Raw genomic sequence first — 25,819 nt, forward strand, 5'->3', positions numbered from 1 at the left:
CCTCCAAAGTAATTTTTTTTTTATTAGCAGGGGTCACCACAGTGGCACATTTCACACACTCTGGCTGTGTTAATTATATTATAAAAGAAAAAGTGCTACGCTGAGTGTGCATAAGAAAACAAGTGAGAAAGTGCCCTAACACTTCCTGGGCAGTTCAGAAGCTGCACAGAGGAGGAATGTTTTCCCATTCCACTGCTGTTTATTGAGCTGGATGTTTTTTTCCCATATGAAGTGTGACACATACAGGGAATGAATCAAATTCTAATGCACTCCACTGTTGAAATGCGGACTTCTCCCTGCATGTGAGAGAGTTGTGTATGTGCATCTGTCTGAGCTGTGTACAAGCAGAGCGGATATACGTAACGCTTTAAAATTATTTTTTGCAGGGGCAGCAAAACTGTATGCCTACTGGATTGTGGTGAACTTCAGAGAGGCCTACAATCTCTTTGCTGTCAACGGCATCCTCTTCAATCACGAAAGCCCCAGGAGAGGTTAGAAAATCCGCGTGAAACCGTTCCCAACTTGGCATACATCTGACCGGAAAAATGAAACAATGCATCCACAGGTTTCATTTAAACTTGCCAGAATTCTGTAGGGAGGGTGTCGTGACTCGTAGCCACTCACAGGGTTTCTTGCAGTCCTCCTGGCTGTCCCCAAGCCTGCAGAGCAGCAGCTTTCCCTTTCAAGCATCATATTCCATTTTGTAGCCCTCTGAGCCTGGAGGGAAGCTTGCGTATCTGATTTTGTGTACCAGTGCTCTCTAGAGACTGCAATGACCTCGTAACATCCCTGAATTTTCTTTCACTCTTGACAATAAATTAAGGCTAAAATATTAACAGGACACAGTAAAAGGCAAGTTTTCTAAACATTTTAGATGGGCAACTGCATAACATGCAATTTTAGGTGTGACTTGTACTGAAGATTTTTATTTGCATATAGATGTCAAATTAAGAGGCAGAAATAACAGACCCTCTAAATTCATAAGACTAATGAGTACAGCCTGGTATATTTTGAAAAATCTGTGGATTATGGCCCATACCTTCTGACAAGACAGCTTTTAACACATGGCTTTAAAATGCCTTTCTGTTTAATCCTTAATAACAATGCAGCTTAAACTCCACTTAATCATCCCTTTTCCTCTTGCAGTACTTTATGAACAATTAATACTGGTATTTAGTTTGAGTAAGAGTCCGTGGCTGATTAAAAGTCTCATACAGTGACAGTTTTCCTCTGCCCTTAAAGTACTATGACTGTACCAAACACTATAAAATTAAACTTTAAATTAACACAGAAAACTGGATTCTCAGTGCAGAAGCCTTTTATTGTGGTCTGTTTCTAAGTGAAAAATAAATTCAAATTTTACAGGAATGCAATTATATAAATTATAGCCTGGCACAAAAAATATAGTAATTTTAGTCATACTTACAAATATAAAATAGACCATAATTGCAACTCTGCTTAAAAAAAAACAACAAAAAGAACTAGTTGGTGTCAATACGATTTAAATACTGATTTAAGTCTTTGGGAGCCACAGCTGTGAAACCTCATAGTACACTGGGCAGGCAGCTTTTAATACACTGGGTAGACAGCATTTACGGTAAGGGTGAATCAAATACTGGTGGTAGAAGTTGTTGCATCACCTCACTGGAGCAGTTGACAGTACAAGTTCAAAATTAAAAGAGAATAAAATCCACTGATTGTTTCATTTAGAAGCCCTAATACTTTGCTTTCTTCTAAACAGTTCACTGTCATTTATTCTCAGTGCGCTGTAAACTGATGCCCAAATTGCTCTGAGTTATCCTTATGTAATTAAAACATTCGGACCAACACAAAGAATGAGGGAATACGCAATACTAAATATTAACTTGAGGGAGCTACTAGATGAGATGGAAATTACAGGAACACATTTACTATTTCTGCTGCTTCTCTATAAGCTTGTGCCGTTTTGAAGGAGGAAAACTTCGGTACTCGTTGGTATTTTGATCCCTCTGAACATTTGTTCCAGCTTGACACTGCTGCAATGGAGCTTCCAAGCCGAAGTCTCTTTTCAACACATTTACTGTCCCTGTGGAGAACCCAAGTCTGTGCTTTGAAGTCTCAGGCTGTACTTTTGGTTGTATGTATATGTTTGGTGCAGTTTTAAGCCCCTTACGCCACGACAGGAACTTTGTCTTAGAAATGTTTTTGGTTGGCTCTGTTTGCTTTAGTGGGAGTACATACCATGGAAGCACCTGTAACCACAGCCCAGTGCCACTTCCTTAGTGTTTTTATGGGAGAAAGTCTGTAAATTTATATAGAGAAGAAAATGGAAGAAAAGTAGTTCTTAGGGTTTTTTTCCTAATATCATCATTTTCCCAATGTTTTTGAAGACTGCAGAAGTGCCTTGGGAGAAAAACAGGATTTAACTGGCATTTCTGATTCCTATGTAGAGATGGTAATATACATGGAAGTTTTAAAATGCCTTATTTCATTGGCTTTTTCTTTTTTAGTTCTACTGATTTCAGAGATTGGGAATACCTTATATTCCAATGTGACACACCATTATTCCAGTTGGGTTAGTGTTACAATGAACTGATTGGATACAGCATCCCATTGATGGTGACACTAAGTGCATCTTGCTCACACGAAACATAATCCCCGGGAGTCAGTGGCAAGGAGAAGGTTGTGGCAGTGCCGCTTGCTGAGGTACAGAGATGGTCTGTCCTGGCAGACTGTGCACATTTTTTTCCCCATATCTGAAGTATTAATCACACTTCTGAAAATGCAAGCTTCCTACAGTGAATGTATTTATAGGGAAAGACTGTGAAGAGACAAATCCTAGTATTTCTTGTAGGCAGGAGTCCATGAGGTGTGTTGCACTGGTAATGGTTAGGATGAACAAAATGCTTTTTTGGTACCTGGCAGCCTGTGTTGTGGACTGTGATTGAATACAGAAGTGTTTGTATTTGAAGTACCAGTACTCACGGTGAAGGAAGATGGATTGCAGTTGTCTGCCAAGTGGCTTTTAGCAGCTGGTCACTGAGGCAAAGTTGAACAGACAGTTGTAAAGAGGTTTGCTTCGTGATCTCTTCGTACAGTGTTCAGATATTGTACTGCTGGGGGAGTGATACACAAGTCTAGTGAAAATGAGAACTTTCTAATCTCAAGGTCTGCTTCTGTGAGAAAGGAATTTAGGAATATACACCTCATTTCAGAATACCAGTTCTTCTCCTTAGCCTTCCCAGTTTTAACTCAGAAAGGAGCACCAGTAGTTAATCTCGTGTAGTCTATATAACAATAAGGAACTCTGCAAAGAGTTCATAAGGGTAAAGGGTGCTTAAGTCTAATACGAGAGGTTTCCAATTTCCTGAAATTACCAAAGCTTGAGAGAAGTGCTGGCTTTGAGAAGCTCATTTGATTTTCTACTTCTGTCTTGCTCTGTAAGAGAAAGACCGTAACAAGAGTAGCTCTGAAGATGTGACACCATACTGCAAATCTGAACACTTAAGTTTGCTGTGTGGGCTTGCTTTTAAATCTAATGTTTCATGTTTTGACAGCCACAGTAACTTTAAAAAAAACCACCAGTGATAAATTGTAGGTTGGTAGAACCCACTGTCTGAGCCTTACATCTTAATTTGGGAATAGTACAACATTATTAAATTACTGGGGTCCACGCTCGAGAGATACATATGTATGGAACAACAGAGAATATTATCTAATCTTTCATATCGAGTAAAATGAGTGGCTATGTTAGACTAATCTTAAAATATACATCTACTTTGAGCCTTTCTGTAATACTTTTTTTTTCTTTATATTATACATGCTGCCTTTCATTTCTTAGTCACTTTTATAGTTTTATAAGACAAAATAGTCACTTTTTGACCAGTACATGCTTTTCAGCTCACATAAATCAACACAGCTGCACCAAAGTGAACAGGGTCAGGTTGATTTATGCAAGCTGAGGGTCTGGCATAGTACTTCCAGTAATGGTCTGGTAATGTAAGATAAGCATAATTTGCTTGCTTTGGGGAAAAGACCTGTCTTAGCAGTATACCTTGCTAAAGCTGATTTGTTCAGTTACTTTCATCAATTTTATCCAGGTATAGCTACAAGTGTTTCCTGATTTATGGCAATGTCAAAGGAGAGTGGGATCTTCCATTTTTGAAGCTTATTCATTGTCTGAATATGACACTAGCTGAAAAGCAAAATGCTGTCTACAGTAGGAAGTACCACTACAGTGTAAGTAGTACGCTACAAGGTGGCCTCTGTTTCCAAAAATGAACAAACAAAAGAAAACCTAAAAAACTTTTGCAGAATGCCTTTAAAAAAACCAAAAACACCCAAAACAAAACAAACAAACAAACAAAAAACCCAAAACCAAGCAAAACGACATCATGAGATACCAAATGGGGGAGGTGGTGACCACCAAGTTACCAAGTTGCTAGTGGTAGGTGAACATGGCTCCCAGTATTACCAGTGTGGAAGTGTCTGCTCTACGGCAATATTGGAAAGGTATTTCTGTTCAGTGAGATGACGGTTTTGACAGTGGAAGAGTGAGGCTATTAGCAAGTTTAGTTTTCGGGAAAGCTGAGGCTCGATTCAAGCCTTTTTTACAGCATTGGAAAGATTCCTGTTCTTTTGTTGGGCTCTGGATCTCACTAATGCCTTCCTTTCTGAGTGGGAAAGCAAACTACTTGTTGACAGTATCATTTGTTTCTTCCCAGACAAGCCCTTACTTTTTTTTTCTCCACAGTTTCATGTAAGAACTTTTCTCAGGTTTACAAGATGTGCCTTTGGATGTCTGAGATAACTTTCTGATTTGGTTAACCACTTCATTGCTTGCCTCATTTGATCGTTATCTGCTAAGATGTACAAACATGTAAGCATGTTTCTTGACACAATACAGCAGTAGTTTTGTTTCATTTTTGTTGTGGGGTTTTTTTTCCCTAAGTAATAAATACTTTGCCCCCACACATGACATCATTGTGTAGACCATTCAGTAGGGAATTTTTGTTTGTCTGTTACCAACCCTGGTAAAGCAGTTGTCATCAGACCATTGCTGCATAGCCAGAGGGAAAGGATACAACTGCTCATTTCTGTGATCTCTTTCAGCCAGGGAGGAAATGGCTAGGTGTTAGATTGCAGGCTGAATGTTGTCAAAGTACGTGTAGTAAGATTAAAATGAAAAGAAATCATGACTTAAAGAGAATGGGGAGTGTTCTTTACTTCTTTTGTGCATCTGGATCACAGGTTTGCCGGGGGAAGAAGGTGAGAGGTTCCACTACTCACTGTAAATATGTTTGGGTGTCTTTTGCATTTATGTTTTTTGGTGTTACCTTTTTTTTAACCAGCTTTAAGTCTCCCTTTTGCCTCTGTTTCGTAGAGAAGGCAGAAGCAGATGGTGACATCTGCTATCAACTTTCACAAGAAATCCCTACAATCCCTCCTGTAACAGCTGCTCTTCTGCATCTCCTATAAAGACATGTAGCCAACATCTGCCAGATTTCCCTTGCTCATTTCTTTGGTTGAGGAGACTAATTGCTAGTCTCCTTACACACTTTCTGTGCCAGAGTAGCTTGATCAGCCCAGTGGAAATACTAAGGGCTTTTGCTGGTGCTCTTTTTGTAAGTTTAGGCCTGTGAAAGACATGTGTGTAAAATTTTCAGTGCAGAGCTATGTCTCTTTCATTTAATACAAAATTTCCCCACTCACGAGTATATCGGAATAGCAAAAGTCAGCAGAGTGTTACTCGTGTCTTGCTGACACCTTGCTGGATGAGGAAAACGCACACTGGCTAGTGTCATCAAGGATCATCTGCCCAGCATATTGAAAACTTGATGTCAAGGTACCATGGCCAATGTAAAAGGAGTTACTCAGACAGTTGTGTGCTACAGAGCAGCCAAGATCATTTCATGCTTTTTAGCTTGCATGTTTCAACAGAGAAAGCATGCGCTGTCCTGAAGACATGCATTCTTCCTGGCTTTTTCTCCCTGCTGTGAGACTGATCCTGCTAAGTGATCCATGCAGGTGTTTTCTTATCTATACACACAGTCAAACGTCAGTGGGGATAAATGTGGGCATTAGGGTCTACTTGTAGAAATGGATTTGCAGTAATATTGACTGTAATAGTAGAGAATTGCCAGGTAATGCCTCTCTGCTGTTTCACCTAAGTACATGTGTTTTCCCCTTAAAAAAGATCTGGCATTACAAAATAAGTGAATTCAGTTAATTCTGCTGATGTTGAACCTAATACTGACTAATTAGTACTGATGAGAGCACATCACAACATAGAGAGATTTTTATCTAGTTTTTATGCTGCTAGTAAATCATCTTAATGTTAAACTTGTACTTTCCTAGTACTAACCAATACTGATATATGAAGGCAGTGCAATCATGCCATAATATGAGTGGGCTTCCCTCTGTGAGCTTGCATTTTAAAAGCAGTACCAGACTTCTGAAGTAAGAACCGAATAACATTTCTGCATGCCCTTAGCTTTGAGCATCCAGGTAGTCCACCAGGTCAGTGCCACAGAATTTGTCATGTGTGGGAATGAAACAATCACATACACGAACTGAATCACGATATAAAAAGATATTTTTCACAAGTGGGGCACTGATGAAGGAAGGTGTTGTGTTGAACAGTCTAATTCCTGAAATCTTTTTGATTTAGTCTTTACAGCGATAGCTTGTGGGAATTCTCACCATCTCTTAATTACTTTTTTCTTTTTAGTCTCGAAGCAGCCCTGATTCTATACTTCTCTATCTGATGCACTTTTCTGGGGTCTAACAGCAGTTTATCTAAGTAGTTATGGATATAGCTTGTACAAAAACTAAGTAATTTCTTGCCTGTGGGTTCAGATTTTTGGAACAGCTGCATTCACAACCCAGATCTCTCCTTGAGCAAATTATTATCTTATCAGATGCATCTTTTTGTCATTAAATCATGTGCTCCCTTATGGCTTATACTGTGTTGGGAAGAAAGTACATTACATTTTTGCTATTTTCCATGATTGATTTCAACATTTTTTTTAATCTAAACAAAAAATAACAGAGCATCCACACAATTTACAAAATGTCAAAACTACTAAATTTAGAAAACCTTACCCTGTAATTCTTAATACTTCTCAAGTTACATTAGCAGATATCAGTGCTAGTTTCTTAAGGTAATAATTTGAAGGCTTTTTTTCTCTAATGAAATAACAGCCCAGAACTCTGAAATAAAATCTTATGGAAGATACAGAAGTCAGCAACGGGAAATAGAGTGGTCAAAGCATGTACCTTACCTGTAGTGTACTTATGGCTTCATTAATGCACAAACTTGCAGCAAGGTTTTTAGAAAGAATGTGGTTTAGGTGCCTATTTCTCTGTTACTTTCCCTTTGTTACATTTATTTATCCCTGGGCAAAACACAATAGAAAATATGACCGTTCTGCTTTTTTGCGTTATGTATAAATGAGAACGTGAAGTGAAATACAGACAAGTACTGGGAGCTTCATATCTTGAATTGTCCAAACTAGCTTAAAGGAAATGCAGAGTTTGCAGAAGATCAGAAGAACAGAATCGCCATAGTGGTTTCAGCAAGATGTCTATTTAACCCAAGTATCCCATTGCCCTTGCTGGAACATTAGGGAAGAGTACAGGAGATGGTATAGATACAGAGTGGTCATCTCAGACCCCAGCATCTGATGGGTAAGAGACCATGTATGAAGGACACCCACCAGTCCACTGTTTCCTCAGACCAGGGCTCTGTTGGAGTTCAGTCCAAGCTGCTGCACATGAGATTCTGAAGGAAACCACTTTAGCTGGGGAATAAACCTCCGCTGAATGCAGGGTTAAATCATAGCTCAGGTGTACCCAGAGTCTAGGACAAGAAAGTGTACTGCAGGATACATTTTCCCCAAATGTGGAGACTCAGCCACAGTCACACGCTTCTGTATTTCTTATTTTTGTCACTTGAGCCATTTTTCTTGCAGTTGTATCTACACGATTGTTTCATTCTGGTGTGATTCACTAAGATCAAATGTAAAGAATATCATTGTTTTCTGAAATAGCCAGAGGTGAGAAAGGAAAAAAATCACACAAAAGGAAAGATCACATCATTATTGCAGGAGTTACGTTGTGTAAGTGAATCTATCTTGCATTGTTGATGTTCTATAAGTAATAAATATTTAGTGGTTTATTCATTGTTTCCTAAACTTCTGAAGACTTGTATCTTACTATGATTGTTTACATAAATTCTCTTGAATATATACATTTCTCCTGCAATATACTAGTGTAATTCCACTTTGCCTACTTCCTCGTATGTAACCCAACATGAGTATGGAGTAACAACCATTAGAAACTGCTTCTGGCTCATCCTCAGAGTGCTGCGTTTCACTGCGGGGCTGTTCAAGTACCTGGCACTCTGTAGGTCTTACTCCACAACTTTCACATTTGGGGTGAAATCTACCAGGTGGAGAAACTTGGAAGCAGGTTCATACACATAGCTTGGATGTATACAGTGACTGCCATGCTTACCAGACCCATCTTAGTATCTGAAATATTTTCTCAGCAGCATGCATCCTGTTTTCCTTAGAACAGCTCTCCCAAAGGTTGACAGTTCCCCCTCATTAGACCTCTACTTACTTTGTCTTGCATAATTTAAAGAATTATTGTAAAAGTATATCCATTGAAAGTGCATGTTGTTCTGGGAAAGTTATTTGAAATGAACCCACTCAGTCATTTAAGAGATGGGAAACTGAACAAGAGAGACTACAATTCACAATAAAACAGTTCTACTTTTAGTGGTTAAAAAAACTCCGAAGGAGGAAATGTCAATGATAATTCCTCAATAAGTCTTCAGGATTCATTAAAAACAAATAAATGAGAAATGTAACATAATGAGATGTCACCTCTGATAAGATTCATCGTAAGTGGGATTTTATAGTAGTGTCATAGGAAGGTATGCTACATGATCAAAGGTCAGAGAGAAGCTTAGTGCATTTGTTTGGGTCGAATTTGGGAACAAGGGGTTGTTTTCTGCCTTGATGGCACTAAGTCTTTACTGAAAGTTCCCAGAAAGGTATGTTTAAAAATATGAAGCAAAAACACACAAACATTGCTTTTTTTTTAATTATTTTTTTTTTTCAGTTTGATTTCAGACCATTATATGCATTATGTAATTTTGGGGGGCACACAAAAGCTTTATGTTTATAAACATAACTGTCATTTTTAAGTAGCTGAAAATCTCAACAATGGGCAGACTGCTAATTTGTGTCAGTCTTGTTCATCTAAATGCAAATATTTTTTGAGCAGATTTTAACCTCTGTTACAAGAACTTACAGCGGTATATACTGTCAGTTCTATGTACTTCCCACGCTGTTGATGTGTGCACACCTTGCCAACCATGCTAAAATATTCCCTTTTTGAAGGATTTGCCTTTCATAGACACTTAAAATTTAATTATATGTTCTACTTAATTGTTAGGCACCAATTGACAAATGAAAGCTATGTCCAAAAGCATGAGTATTCTCAAACAGTTTACAAGTATTTATTGTAATTAAACCTGATACCACATGCTATTTAGATGTTGCAATATGAGTTGCATATTTTGATTTGTATTATATCTCACCCCTATAGAATGATAACTGTTAAAACAAAGGGTTGTGGGTCACAGTTAGCAGGTTTCCCATGAAAGCCTTCAGGGTTGCTCTTTGGTATGGGAAAACAAATTAAAACCAAACCAACAATATCATGTTTTCACTAATTTCTCTTAATTTTTGCCCTAGAACATGTGAGTTTGAGAACCACTGCTATAGAAATACTACAGGAACACTGATGGATTTATTTTTTTTTTTTTGATTGTGAGAGCTTGATTTTGTGACATGAAATGTGAATAGATTTACAAGTAGTAAAAAATGTGAATAGATTTACAAGTAGTAAAAGAATTGTCCAGCAAAGCAACTTAGACCTCCAGTTTGTCCTTTTTTTTCTCATTTATATTAAAAACCTTACATTAAGAGAGATTTAAGGTGTTTATTCATTGCATCAATATCCATCAATAGGTGGATTGAGAATATTTGTCAGAAACTTTAAAACAAAACTCTAGGCAGCATGAATCTGGAAAATTCAGAGCTCATTTCAGATTTAAAACAAATCCAGATGACATGAGAAAAACATCAGTAACACACAGAAACATTTTACTTTGCATTTCTTCCTAAAAATTTTTGAAACAGTTCCTTTTAAGTTATAAACCTTCTTTGTGCTTTATTGTTGACACCTTTGTCTTCTCAGCCCCACCTCATGCCCATATTCTGAGTCATTGGTAGGCATGTGTATGTCTATTAGGGATACTTGAGTTGCCTGGTATGCTGTGTGCTCTCACATGAGTATCTATTTGCTGCAGACTGTAAAACAAAACCAAAAAAAAAACCAAAAAAAAAAAGGAAGAAAACAAAAAAAAAACCCTGCAAAAAACCCATGATCTTTTGTTACCATTATTGCACATCTTCAAGAAAAACAGAGACATTGTGCACCTCCAAAGGTCAGGAACAGTCTTTAAACTTCCCAAATTTTATATAATTCTTGAAAGTGGAGTAAATTGAAAATTATCCCTGGTCTTAAGTGCTTTTTTGTTTAGGGATGGTATCAGTGATATACTTCAGTTTAAGCATTTATGCTGAAGTGCCATTGAATCTAGAGCAAAGCCAATCCTGTGGCTGAAAATCAAGCCAGTAATTACTAATTTTAACATGTGTTTTTCAGCAGGAATGTGACTTCCTTTTCTCAAATCCTTGCACTGGTTTTTGATATCCTCTAGGTATGTTGTAGGAAAAGTAGGAGATAGGTGGCTGAAGTGTTCTGTCCTTTAACAGGGGAATGGGCTAGACTGGTGCTAGTAATGTGATTTGCTGTCTTTTGGGATAGCTGTTCAGGTATCACAGACAAACCTCTGCCCTCTGGAAGTTCTAAAACCAGGTGGTGTATGCACTTCTCCTTTGCTGAGCAGCAGAATGGTGTGCTGCTGTGTGTCCTGGGCCATACACAACCTGCCCAGATATGCTGTGATTTCCAGGGAGGGATTTTAATCATGTGACTTTTTGTAAAAATTTCATGTGCTTGTCGTGATCTGGGCTGGCGGGTGGCTCCATGTGTCTCACAGGTGCATCTTCATAGAAACGCCGGTGTTCCTACACGTAGGAGAATGTCTTTGCCTTCAGCTCCGTGTGGTCTAGCATCACAGTCCTTACTGTGCTCTAGTTCGTGGTTTCTGTTTGCAGTGCTCCTCAAGTTTCAGATACTCTGTTTTCTAGCACAGTTTTAGTGTGCTCATAGTCTCAAGTCAATTTCTTTAAATCATATACAATGGACACCAGGTAGCTTGTGTTTTGTTTGTGTCTTCAGGTGAGGATGCTACTGCAAATGAGTCCCTTAACTAGTAAACAGCACACGTAGTGCAAATAATAAGCATTTTTCCTTAAACTTGTCTGAGTTTTGCACAAAAAAGTGTGGCACATATACAGTTCTTTCATTTTCAGTATATTTAATGATCCCCATAGACCATGCAATATTTAAGAAAAACAGACCAAGGCTGATGTAACAGTAACTCAGACTGGGAACTTAAAAGCTTGATTTCATGTAACAACAGTAGGCAAATGCTACCTTTGCTGCCGAGTTCTAAAAGTGCTGGTATTACTAAAGAACTGGCAGTAGTTTTTATTGTGCTGGGGAATCCAAGACCTATTGCCAAAATAGTGTCAGAAAAGTAACTGATAAATAAAAGGTCATTATTAAATTTTTACTTGTGTCTCATAATGATGCTTTTCTTGAGAAAAGTATCATAATCTTAAACTGCACTTAAAGGAAAAATAAGCTCTTTGTTTTGAAATCATGGGATGAAGCAATTCTGGGTTTGAGTTCATTAGTGTGCTGCAGTTATTGCACAACTTTGGTCTACTTGCAAGTAAGTCAAGTGTCTCCTGTCACTTGGGTTCTGCAGGTTCCTTGTGGGTTTGGTGGTGTGGTGATATCATCTGGGTTACTGTCACATTTATAGACAGTGATAACCAGGCATCAACACCCATGAAGAAACCCACAGAGTCATCAGGAAATGTTCATCCATTTTTTCCAAAATTATGCATGTGTGTGAGTATGTGGACAATGCTTGAAAATGCCTGATGAAAGCATTGGTATGTTCAGTAAAGTTTGCTCTAAAAGCAGAATAATTATCCAAACTGATAATGTACGCAAGGGTTCATACAAACTTAACGTTGTTTCTACTGGTTAAAATCAGGTAGTTTAATACTTAATGCAAAAGGCCTGGTATTGAATTAAAAAATTCTGAAAGATTTAACACTTTTTAAAGTATGCTTTTTCTCTAGAGGACTAGGAGGAGGAAAATTGGAACATTAATTCTCAATGGATTAAGTTAAATGCCTTTTATTATTCTGTAGCCTATCTGCAAAGAAATGCTTTTGCAGCCACATGATGCCCTAAGTTCTTTTTGAGTTTCTGCCTTTTATTACACACGGTATTATAGCTGTGATCCTACAAATACTTACAGAGGCATCTTGATGCTTACAGGCTCTGACTCTTAAGTCCGCTTCTATTGATTTTAAAAAGGAAGTTATTACCAGTAAGGGATTAATAGCTCTGTTGCCACGATCAGATTTTCAAACCTGCTGTTTAATGACAAGAGCATTTAGGTTTTTCAAAGCACTTGGAGGCTTATGTGTTTGAAAGGTGAGTGCTTTACAGAAGCCTTTCAAGACAGAAGCATAATGTTAATAGTTTTGAGGACCTGATAATTCCAAAAGCAGAACTAGTGAACTATGTAGTGAAGTAGGAGGCAGCTACCTGGAAATGTTTGCTTAGACTCATTTCCCTTTTACTCTAAAATAATGTTTGTGGGGAAAACTGCTACGTTTAACACCATTAATTTAAAAATGAAAGAAAAATTGTATTTTCCTGTACTACAAGAACATGGGTTTGTGATGCTTGTAAGATACCAATAATTAAAAAAAAAAAAGTAAAACAGCATGAAAAAACAGTAAATATCCAATTTTTCTTTGACTCTGATTCAAGTCAGTTCAATTAGGTCAGATCAATAATTATTTATCTGCCTTGGTATTTCTGAATCAGTTCAAGCTGAAAAATAGAAAATTTTAAAATGTAAAATTATGTGATAAGGGAAGGTCCTCTGGGAAACTCTCTGTTAAACAGTTATTCTCGTCCAATAATCAGGTATTTTCTTCTTGGTTCTGTTCTGGATTAGGTTCAACAGACTTCGGTTTGTAAGAGTTTTGGTTCAGTTCCTTTTTTTGGGGGGGGGGCGGGGAGGAATTAATTAAAACAATTTTCAGTTCTGGAGGAACAACCAGAGCAGAATCATGCCACAGGGGCTTCAAAAGGACAGGGTGGCCCCTTTCGTTCAAAACCTCTTTTTGAAACCCTACCCAAAGACACTGGTCCTGTACGTAAATTCACATCCCTGTCCTTTGGGCTCAGTTCTTTAATGCATCTCTAACACATGTCTGGGAGGAAGAGACCTCTGCTTCCTCAGGAGACTTGGAGAAAACTTGATAAGATCAGTTACCCCTGGCTCATTGTTCCTTTAGGTGTCTTCCATGGGAGACCAGGTCAAATCTATTGTTACTTGCCCCTCAAATAACAGACAACCCTGCAGCTGCTTAAATTTGAATTTAAATAGCTGTGGAAAAGATGAGGACTCTCTCATAATCCTAAATAAGCTGATTTATTTTTTTTCGTAGATCTATCTTGTATCATAATAATTGCCAAAGTGTTTACTCACAGGCGCAAAATACTTAGTCTCCTTAATCTCCAGTTATTGTTTCCCTCTTGTCTTGACCTTTCTTGAAGTGTTTTATAAACAATTTAAAGAATAAATGAAATATTAGAAACAGTTATTATAGAGCAGGCAAAGTTATTTGCTTTCCTTGAGTGAAGGGATATAATTTGTAAAGGACTGATTACACTCATTTGTTTTCTGGGTAGCCTGTAAGTTTACTTTACCGTGGCAAGGCAGAATAACAGAGAAATTGTGTCATGGGAGCCAAGTAAGATATTGTAGCGGTAGGAAATCCAATTGCCTTGTTTTACAGCCATTTGTCTTGTCCCTCGTTTCTGTCAAATGATCATTGGAATCAAAAGCACTTAAAGAGATTTTCTTCCTCTGCAGTAATGAGAACAACAGAGACTTTTATGCTGCAGGACATTCCTACTAGGTCTTTCCTCCTCTAACATGGCTACCTGCCAGTCGTTGTTATTATTAAAAGTGGCTTCATTTAGTTCACTTTATGAAGTGGCTCTGCCTGGCTTCATGGCTGTCACTGTGGTTATGAGTCAAGAAGGAGAGCGGGAGCGGGGAGCTCTGATTCAGTGGAGCTTAGCAGCAGAGAAGCAGTTTAAACTGAGAATATTAATTGGTTGCTTTTGACTTCAAACCCACTCTTTTCAAGCCATGCATTCATATCAAAACAAAAATATTGGGAAAGCGTGTTTGATCTGTTTGCTGTACCAATTTTAACACGCTCCAGCCTTGCCTTTGGTTTACAAAGCTCAGTACTAGCAGAACTCCCTTGCGAGCCAGGAGGGTTACCTGGGTGCAGAACCTACTAATGAGAGGTTGGGGTTGAGGTTATTTGACTGCAGCTCTTGGAGAGAAGGGCCATTCCTAGGAGGGAACAGGTTAAGGATTTCAGAAGCTCTGTCTCCAGGTCTGCAGGCAGTTCCCTCTGCTGTGCACTTCTGTCCAAGCTGGGATGAAATGAGATGCGAGGGTCCTGGAATCATCAAAACAAAGCAGCCTGTTGGCTCCAACACAGCTGGAGCTGGGAAAAAGATGCCTGTTCTTCCTCTTTTGCATGACTTTTTCTGTCTCTTTTCCGATCTCCCTGTGAGGCAGACAGAGTGGAGGCAGTAGAGCAGCAGGGAAGAAGAAAGGGTGATAGTGACTGTCTATTCCACATCGGAGGGCAATTTCTTAGTGTCCCTTTGCAATTAGAAGAACATTTGTCAACCCTGACATCTGCCAACCATAGTTCTGCAATGCCTGGAGAAGCTTATCTTATTGAAGTGCCTTTGTTTTCCCAAGCAGATACAAGAGAAGGCACTGTCATTTCCAAGATCAGTATTTGATAGGGCAGGATGCTGTTGTAGACACATATACAATTACATCTTCATTTCTGGTACTTCTGGCAGAAGCAGGGAGGGTGAGGGAGATGCGTTAGTAACAGGCAGTTGGTGTCACCATGATATGATTCAGAATCTTACAGTAACTGTATCCTACAGTAATTTTCTTGCAGGTCTAACACCCTTGGAAAATATTCCTTAGCAGCTCTAAGACACCTCTGAAATATTCCTTAGGTTTTACACTCCTCATTCTGAAATAGTCAGTAAATTCTGTAGGTAAACATTTGGTGCTTTATCACCGAAAGGGCTGGGGCCCTTATTCCGAAGAGTGTGGTCAGAGGAAATCAGTTTGAGAGCTGATTCCTTGCCGGCTGCATCTGGAGCCTATGGGGGTGCTCTGGGGAATAAATGTAGATTTGGCTCCAGCTCAAGGGAGGTCCCTTGTCGGGAGATGACATATGAAGGTTATGCATGCAAGTACCAAATCCTCACACTCCCATACTGTGCAGCATTTCACAGCCAGGAGATAAACAGACTATAGCTGTTTTAAAATAACAGCTATGTTTTTTCTCTGTTTATCTCTGTTGGCTGTGCTATTAGGTCACACTTGTTTATTCGTGCTTTGAGTCATCTTCCAGGTCCGTGTGTCCTGTAAATCAGGTATGATACTTGCTGCCAGATATCACTTGCACCTGAAATGCTGGGCACTGTGAGCTTTCTTTTAAAACTTTCATGAATAATTGCCAAAAGGTGGTAGCTACAGTATCCCCAACAAATGCACATGAATGGTCCTCTTTTTAAGCCTAGAATTCCTTTAAACACGCCTGTTGGGTTTTGAGTACCTGCAGTTAAATGGTGTTGCTTTTGGCAGGGCTGGGTGAGCAAATGAGGCATAATCTCTCTGATCTCAGTAGTCTGGTCAGCCAGCCATGACATTCTCAGTGTCTTTTCTTTCTACACCCTGTCTGAACAGAGCCATAGCCCAGGCAGCTCTCAGTGGGGTTGCCAAAGATTACCATGTGCAGTGAAGCAGCAGATGGCAGGACAGTGGAAAATATGCAGTCCCCGTCCCTGGGTTCACGTGGGGTTCAGGGTTAAATTTCAGCGATTTCCCTCCTGCTCCTCGAGCCCCTCGATAAACTGCCGTTTGAGAGGCAAACTCTTCAGTGTGCGTTGGGAAAGTATTTAAAATTCAGTTTTGTGCAGTTTGGGAAGTGGGTTCTGGGTTGCAGCAGAGAATTTAAGAATGTGGTGTAGACTGTAGTGTCCGCAGCAGTTAGTCATCCTCACCGTCCAAAGACATTAGTGTGGCCATAACAAATGAGGTAGATATGAACACATCCTGAAAACTATGAAAGAAGGGAAAAGGATCACTGACAAACTTGATTAGTTCAAAACTGTGTAAGGGCTGAACGAGGGATGCTTCCACACAATAATGCAAACTTGTGTCTATGTGTTCTAATAAAGCCCTTATTTGCGCTTTTGGTTCCCCCCTCCCCAGGCTCCCACTTCTTTATTCCTTGCACAGAATGGAAAGTTCTCACTAGAATGACTGGATGTTCAATTTCTTCGGGGCAGAGAGCAAGAAAGGAGTTCTTTGACAGCAGATTTACTCTGTGTCCCTTTCATGGCCCCTCTTCAAGCCTTGCACTAAAAGTGATTTCATCCCTTTTTTGACTCTTCCAGGGTACTTCTCTCATTGTTTCAAAAATATCAAGATACTTAACTTTCTCAAATATCTGTAAAACCTTAGTATTTTATACCCCTTTTTGGGGTGGAAGTCTGCATTGATTGATTAGTGATCAGAATAAAACTCCCATCTGTTTACATCTGAGGGCTTTCTAGCCAAGCACACAGAGGAATATGCGGCAGTGACTAAATGAGACCCTTGATCTAAATGACTTTGTAAGTACTTTTTCAGAATTTGCCAATGAAACCGGGCTTTTATTCATTTTTCTAAAGCAGCATTAATCAGACTGAACTGTGAATCCATCATTTCTTTTTCTGCATTTCTTTATCTTTGCTAGGCTTCAGACTCCATAGGGCCCCTGCCTACTTCATTTCTCACAAGAGTTTCTGCTCTCATAGCAGGTCTATTCTCTGCACAGGGGGCAATCCTATTATGAAAAAAATTACAATATGCAATTAATGTAGAGGTGGTTTGTGAAACTGTGTCATTGTATATTCAAAAACAACACTGGCACACATAATCCTAACATTTAGTGCTAGAATTTACAGCTTTCTTCCTGAGCATGTACGGAGTGTGTGTATGTGCATGTGTGTTTTTCTGAGAGCATGCACAGCTACCTATGGGGATATTAAAATTATGTGAAAGGTCCCACTAAAAATACAAAGCCAGGAAATTCAGAATTGGGCTAACTTTCTGTCCTGGTTTCACCCCATTGTGCTCAAGTATTGTAGGCATCTCAGAACAGCAGGTGATCTGACTGCCTCTTCTGTTCCTAGAGGAAGTGTAAACTAACTTAAATGGGAAATATCACAAAAACAGGATAACAATGAATTTCAGGAGTCTACAAAGGAAGAAGTGTTCTTAAAAATACTGATATTAGAACAGTAGTGAGCATGACAAGTTGAACAGTGGTAAATGGACATTTCGTTTAGATTCTCTTTTTTTTTTTCCCCCATTTAATCACTTTCCAAGTATTTTGTTTCACATTTTCTTATGCATAATTTTTGTGGCAATTGAACGTGTTAATGGTGCAGTGTTTAAGTTTGGATTCTTCTTTGTAAATTTCCATAATAGGACTTCAGTCCCAGAACTTCACCAATCTATCTTGCCAAAAACATGAGTTCTCTGGGTTTATAGCTGCATAGTTGTTTTTACTTAATGTATTAATTACACTAAAGAAACACAATTCGCACACAAAAAGAATGCAGGAGTTGAATTAAATTTCAGTGGCACCATTAGAAAAAAGGATTATTCCTTGAAATGTATGTACATTTCAAAAAGCTGCTATAATTTTACTGTTTTCCTGTGTTCAAGTGATTTTCTCAGTAAATAACAGTGTCCGCTTCTTTGCCTCAGTGCCTTTTTCTTTTTAAAGTGAAAATTAGCACCAGGTCCAGGGTTTGTCCCAGAGTGATGTTCATTCTCAGCAATGGCTTTTATGCAACTTCCTGATGTATCCTGGTTTTCTGCCTGTGGGAGAGCTGCCGCTCTGCCTGGTGGCATTTCCAGTTCAGGGTTTGGCTGTGGAAGCCCTAGCACCCTTGCTCAACTTCAGGGTCCTCTGAGAGCGATCACAGCCTGCTCTCAAATAAGGACATAACTTTTTTATAGGAAGTTTAAGCAACCAGCAGTAACTACAGCTAGGTGAAATAATGTTTTTATTGGCTTTCTGAATACAGGAGGTCAACACAGCTAGGCCAAACATGTCCAGGGCTTTCAGGAGCAGGAGGGACGTGCTGTCTTTGTTGGCTTGCAGTCTTCCTGGTGTATTGTCAGCTTGTCTCTGCCTTTCCCTCCTATTCTCTTCTTAAACTGTTAGCATCGGGGGGGGGGGGTGGGGGGGGGGTGTTGCTTCAGGGTTGGTTCCCCCCCCCCCCCCCCCAATTATTTGAAGCATGTTTTGAGGGAGTTTGTTTTTTAAATACTACATGTGAGGGGGGGGTAATGCAAGATGATGACTTCCAGTGTTGTCCCGTTCTGTCCTCGGCAGCCCTGCGTGTCCCTGTGCAGAAGCACGAGCTCAGGAGACAAGGACAGCAGGGGCAGGCAGCGTGGGCTGGAAGTGCCACGAGCTGAGCCCACACCCCTGGTCACACACCGGCTCGTCTGCACGTCACAGCACACACTGTGAAGGCTGGGGGGTTTGACACTCCTGTCAGAGCCATGTGTTTACTTCGTTAGTCTGTTATGAGTCTGACAGGGTGTCTGTCGGTGGAATAATTTGTCCTTGTTCTGGTAATCACAGCCCATCGCAAAGGGTGATTAGTGCATGGAATTGTTGGGAACATCACTGGTGTTGGAGATGTACTTCTCACCACATCCTAGCTGAGAATCTCATTACTCGTAACACAGAAGATGGAAGGGAATGTAGTGCCTTGTGTTTTACGTGCCCTTTTCAAGTACTAGAAAAAAATGGTGCCTCCTGTATTTGCAGAGACTGAGATTTCTTTTTCTCCTTCCCTCCACCTCTCACAAGTGCCCACCTTGTTACTTCTCTATGAGCTCTTTGCCCCTGGGTCTTTCCAGCTCCCTGGAAACAGAGTTATCTGTGTTTCAGGATGCCCCCTTCGTGGCTCCAGGACTCCTGTAGCGAAGGGCGGTTTATGAATATCGAAGCGCATTTACCAAATTATGTACTGAGGGCCTAAAGGGTGCCTTGAGGACTACCACTGTCACAGAGCTAACCACAAGAAAGTCCTAAGAGAAAAACAGTTGAGCAACAAAGCTCCAAAGGGAGGTACATGGATTTAAGAATGTCTTGAGTTATACTGTATAAGTGTCAAACCCATCTAGGATTGCTTATTAGTTTGTGTGGGAGGTGAAGTTTCAAATAAGTTATTTGGCTGTAGCCAGACCATTTTTCTCTCTCCAAGAAAATACATCAGCACTGACTCAGCAAAGTCGTATGCCACTGTGCCTGGTTTTAAGGCTAGCTCTTGTTACACTCTTTTGCCTTCAGTAGAAGTAAATGAAAGTTCTTTTTACCCCTGACTTGAAGTGAAATGACACATTTTATACTTAGACATTTGCACATTAAAAGCGCTAATACGGCTGCACAGAAAGACATGCAAAACTCTGATTATACCATGACGCACCACAAGCTGATGTCCCAGCCACCTGGAGAGGCTGAGAGACCAACCAGACTTAGTCCCTCAGAGGTCGAAAGGTCCAAGAAACTGTATTAGTCAGTCATGTGTCACCAGGTAAGATTAAAAGCCTTGCCTGCTTCATCTCAAGGGAGTGCTAGGATAAAGGCTGAATGTCTCAGCTTGAACCATCAAACAGCACCTTTTTTGATGTGCTACTGGTTGCTGAGAGGATGGAGGAGGGGAAAGGCAGGGAGAAGAGGAAGGGGGTGTTTGAATTTAAGGGCACAGATACCTGAACTTAGATAGCTATTTAACAAGGTAAGTTAAAATCGGGAAGTTTTGCAAGTTGCCTTAGACTATGTGGTATTTCCATTTTGTACCAGTGCTAGGTTTTCCTTGTGGGTGCATACATTTCTAGCTATTGTAACAGCAGTTCAGCAAAGCATGTACTTAGCTCCAGTTGTTTACACACACTTAAACAATACGGTCTGTGCTGACAGGCAAGCACACTAATGCTTACCCATAGCTCATACATGCGAGGGCTTGTCTAATTCTATGGCAGCTTAAATGAGAGGTTTAATTCAATGACATTAGTTGTACAGTTTAAAAAACACAGCTTAAATGAGTGTTAACAAATCAGAATGGCTAAAGACATTTACCTTTGTTTTTCGATGTAGTGTATATGAACTGTGATTAAGAACTCAAAGTGAATAGTTTGGAGCAAAAGGTTAAGTTTTCTGTAAGCGAAACGCTGCTCTGTTTATGTAAGTGCCATTAACAGCACAAACTTTGGAACAGAAATAACACTTTTGCATATTGTTTTCAGTATTAGTGTTTGGTTTTTCCTTTTATAAAAATCTTTGATGCCTCACCTTTTCCTGTTCAGTGTACGGTTCCTGAGGGGAAAATATTTCAAATTAAGAAAAAATATATGGAGGAAATACAGCAAAATAGCACCTTTTGCCCAGCAGTTATTGCTGGTATGTTACCCTATCCTTTTAACAAGCCCATATGATAGATCTGAGATGTGTAATTCATCCTGAATAAGGGTATTTTGAACACGAAATCTAATAGCTTTGTGTTACACATTACACATGCAGATTGTCTGCTAATTAAACATTGTTATTTCACAGTCACTGTAGAGAACTGCTGCTGTGTAGTCATAGAAATCATCGTGTCGTTTTTCTTTGGGAGGTAGAAACCTGTACCTGTTTGTATGCAAAACAGTCGTGAAGAGTTTAAAGCCCTGATGACAGATCCCTGGTGGAGGGTTAGCTCCGCTGGATCACAGGGGAGTGTGGCTCACTGTGCTGTGACAAATGTCACCTCTGGTTCTTGTCCTCTGGTGGTGGTTGCTAGGTCTGTGCCCCACTTGTTTGATGCTCCAGTTAATAAACGTTGCACACAACTGAGTTTATTGTCCCTATGATGCAAGTCATCCTTTAACACAGTAAAGTGCAGTTAGCAGATGCACCTCTTATGTGGAGCTTATTAGTTGTCCCTCCAGGTAAGCTTCATGCTATCTTTCCTCCCACTGGGAGATAGTCTCCCTACTTTCTGTGTTCCCTTCCAGTTTCTGTATCCCGTCGTTCCTCACAAGATAGTCTCTCATTCTTGTTTTCCACTCAGATTATAAAAATCATTATTTTTTATTCCCTCCATGCCAAGTTCATATGATCTCCTGTCGCTCTCAGCTGTCCAGATGTTCTCAGCGTGCAAGGGGATGTTGGGGGCAGAGATGCTCTTGGGCTGAAAAGCATCAGCTCCCTCCAGTGTGCTGCCGTCCTGCTGCAGGTGCTTTCTGCCTCTGCACACCTTTGCCTTTCCGCTTCAATCTCCCCGTTTTTAAAAGACAGGTACTAGTGTGTTTTCTGTTACCCAAGGAATTCCATTGAAAAGTGTGGAGCAAATGAAAAATTGGGCCAAGCAGACTTAGCACATTTTACTTTTGGCATTGGAAAGTTCAAAATGTGTGTCAATATATTATAGAAACTGATATGTTGATTAACGTCTTTGTTAACAATATTTAAAGGAGTTAGTACCTCTTCCTTTGATTGAAACCACACATATTAAAGTAATACCAAATGAGGATCACTTGATGAGGAGGGGCAGTTTTATCCTCATGTTATTGGGCTGTTGCTTTCAGTCTGTGATCTGTGGATTTTGTTGTTACATGAATATTTCCCAGGGGATTGATGAAGAATGACCTTTAGGAAGAAGCCTATTATCAGTAGCTCTGTCTTTCCTGTTTAGACACCTCACATGTCCATTGGAAAATCGTTGGGGGTATGGAAACTGAAAATGTTTGAAAAGCATTGCAAATCTATTAAAAATCTGAGAAACCCACTATCATAAGGTACTATTACACTTTAAAAGGAGAAAGAGAATGGAAATATTATGATGAAGCAAAGTATTTCCAGCTATGCTATTACAGGATTAAAATGTAAGGATTAAAGCACTATATCTCATGTTTCAGGAAATAAAATGATTTATTGCTCAGGTCAGGAAGATGTTTCCCATGCAGTGCATGACTTTACAATGAGTTGCTTATGAATCATATCACCCTTATTTCATATATATTTCATTTTACAAAAATCTGATTGTGGACTTTCTGGCAAGTTTATTCTTACGTAGCTGTACTTGCTGTGTGAAATTTGCAGGATATTATGAAGAGCTAAGAAGGAAAAAATCCCTTTCAACAGTGATTTTTTTCTTTGATTCCAGTGATGTTTCTACTTTGTATAATTGTCATTGTAAGAAGAACAATTTGTTGTTTTAAATTGGTAGTGGATTCACAGTTAAAATGCATGAGTGTTTAACATATACTAAGCAGCTGCTTTACTAGTTTAACCAAAATTCAGTACTATATCAGCTGTTTTGATCAAGATACAGTTGAAAATTCCATTTAAACCCAAATTATGGAAGGTTAATTTCAAGATTTGTAACTTGATTTTTCATGTGGTTCACACTGACATAACTCCGTTGCCTTCAGAGTAATTGCTACTGATTTTCATCAGTATAAGCTAAAGGAGACTCTGGACTTCTTTTCTTAGAAAAACTGGGTGTTGCTTTGTTTTTTCATTTCAGCTTATTACAAAAATAAGCTTCTCTTAGAATGGAATTGTGGACAGTGTGGATTTTCAGGCAATCAAAACATTTTAATGATCTCATTAAATGTATCATTTACAACATATATATGTTAAAAGAAATATGTTCTGTTGAGTTAGTAGAAGCACTGGGTACACAATGTGTTTGAACATGTTAGGCTTCCACTAGAATCTATGCCAGAACTGTAGAAACCTGGAGGAATAAAAGCTCACAACTCTTTTTCTTGTGCCAGCATCTTTAGAGACAGAAACCTTTTTATCATATTGTATGCAAAACAAAGAAAAAGATGTTATGGCAAATTTATAGACTGTGCTAGGACTACATTTCAGCTGATAGAGAAGTATTACTATTAAATGCTATGAGACTCACTGTTATTCTATAATATTACTAGGATTAATGATGGATTTTTCTTATGCCTGAAACAACTAGTACTATACAGGGATAGCAGACTTCCTAAGACCACATTTTTGTCATCTGTTCAGTTTTGCATGTAGCCTTGAGAGCCTAGAAAATGAAAGTTCTTTAAAAGTAGTTACTATAACAGTAGCTCTTAAAGCTGCTTCATCCATTTGGCTGCCTCTTATAAACCACACAGTCTAGAGAAAAGCACCTACTTCAAACAGCCAGCTTCCTGATGATGCACAAAGGGTGGAACCCCAGTGCTGATAAAAGGAAGGGGGTACTGGTGCAGAGACCCAGGTATTATTTTTTCTCTTGTGACATCCAGCCTTGGAACTCTAGGTAGGTGCATTGAGAACATGCTTCCTGAAGCAATAGTTTTAAATATGTGTTAATGAGAGATGTGTCCAGCTTCCAAAACTTACCTATGCCAGATGTAGGCAGCGTCCTTCTTGGAGGGATGAGCTGCGCAGGCTGTTTTTCACCCTGAGCCAGACGGTGCAGTGGGTGACAGGCCTGGGCTGGAGAGCTGAAGCTATTGCATTATACCTCTGCTATTTCTTTTTATTGTAGTATTGTTCCTGTAGTGGTTTGCTGACAAGTTATATGTTTTACAGATCAGGTCTGCTTGATGAGGAATCCTTGCTTAAAATCGTATCTAGGATAAATCGGGTTTGTAAATCAGACCTTATGGTTCCTATTGGAATGCTAATGACCTCAGAGGGAGGGCTTGGGTTTTGAAAACAAATCTAAACTAATGCCCAGGGTTCCTGACAGAGCTGTTAATATCGTGAAAACTCATGTTTAAGTCCTCTTTAAAAAGGTAAAAACTTGTCAGACACTGCTAAACCAAAGCTGTTTGGAACTGCTGAAACGTGCAGAGGCACCAAAGCATCCTTTGCAACGTCTGGCCAGATCTCTGCTGTTGCGGTACAGCAATTCCAGTGCTGTCAGTAGTGATGGAAACCAGAGTATAATGTGGCCCATCATGGTTTGGATGTATTTGCTGCATAGATGCTATGCAAAGCAATTAGCCCAGCGTGCTTGGCCCTACAAGGGAGTAAGAATGACTGTTTCCTTGGTTACCGTAGGGTAGTGAGCTCCTTTTCGGATCCTGTCCTATCCTATATGGCAGAACAGTACCACCCTCACACATTTTGAAAAAGTGTTCAAATAAGTGAGAATATATCACACATTTAATAATTTTGAACACTCCATGTTCATTGGTACTAGATGTGAGCAGTGAGGTGTGTTTTACAACACGTCTCTGAACTGAGGAAACAAAACAAAGCCAGGAGACAACTGTGGGACTTGGACTTCCCTCTTCCCTGCAATCTAAGCTAGTTTCTGTTGCTACCACCACACGTTTCCACATGAATTAGCAATGTTAGCAGCATAGTGAAGCAGGCCTTATTCAGCTGTGGTAGCTGTGGCATGTAAGCTGCTGCATCATCTTGATCTGATGAAAGTCAGCATAAAGGGTGATGTGGTTAACACACCAGCAGCTCTGCTGATACTCATACTGGCACTAACAGGACATTCTGTCGGGGGAAAATGCCCTTGTAGCAGGTCCTCAATAGCTCCTGAGGAAGAAGGAAGCTAACCATTTCTGTGTCTCAAAAGGTACTTTGTATTCAGTTATATAAAGATATCTGTAGCACTCCACATAGACCTTTTAGATAGAATCATTCCTGAGGAAAGAGACATTATGTCTGCCAAGTTTCAAGCCAAAGCAAGATTTTATAGCCTGATTGCAAACCCCTAGGACAGGGCTTTATAATGGAAATGCTGACATAGACTTCACTATTTTGTATGACTCCAGTGGGCATCAACTTAAATTCTAGCTATGATGTGCATTTAATGGCATGGGATCAAACATGTACTGTAATGGGATATTTTAAGATACTGTGTTTGAAGAGAATTGGTATTTAAATGTTATTTATGAACCATATCATTTAAATACTTCTGAAATGTGCCATTCGGTCCTTGGTTGCATGAAAAAAAAAATTCTAATCACATTTCTCAGAATGAACAGTAGCATAGTTTTCTTCCACAGCTTTAATGCTGAGGCACTTCCAAGAAGAGGGTTGGTATTATTTTGTTGAACCCTTACTGGAATATTTCTGGAAAATAAAAGTTTTCATTTTTCACTGTGGTACACTCTAATTCTTCATTTCAGCCTTCTGAGGAATATTCTGCATTTGCTTGGAGAAGACCTTTAAAGATAATTTCTCTACAGTTGTCAGTGACTGCAAGAAGACAGCAGTCGCTAGTATTTGCTGTTTTGTGCTAGATGAATCTGCTTTTTCTTGTGCACTCTCTTTCATATATTTTAAGTTCAGTTGATAGCATAAAAGTTCTCTCTCACACACACACAAACTAATAAGCTGGGGTTTTTTTTTTATGCTGAGGAAGTGGTTGCTCC

General features: G+C 39.4%; 1 protein-coding gene across 2 annotated transcripts in view; it reads left to right on the forward strand.

Annotated features, from left to right (window-relative positions):
• The window catches only part of GMDS (GDP-mannose 4,6-dehydratase), a 427,376-nt gene that overhangs the window by 170,674 nt on the left and 230,883 nt on the right, over positions 1-25,819 (forward strand). For both annotated transcript variants that reach the window (XM_037380895.1, XM_037380894.1), the window contains exon 6: positions 387-491. In XM_037380895.1, the coding sequence (XP_037236792.1) occupies positions 387-491 (105 nt within the window). The remainder of the gene's footprint in view (positions 1-386; positions 492-25,819) is intronic.

This window comes from Falco rusticolus, chromosome 3, assembly GCF_015220075.1.
Source record: "Falco rusticolus isolate bFalRus1 chromosome 3, bFalRus1.pri, whole genome shotgun sequence".
NCBI lineage: Eukaryota > Metazoa > Chordata > Aves > Falconiformes > Falconidae > Falco > Falco rusticolus.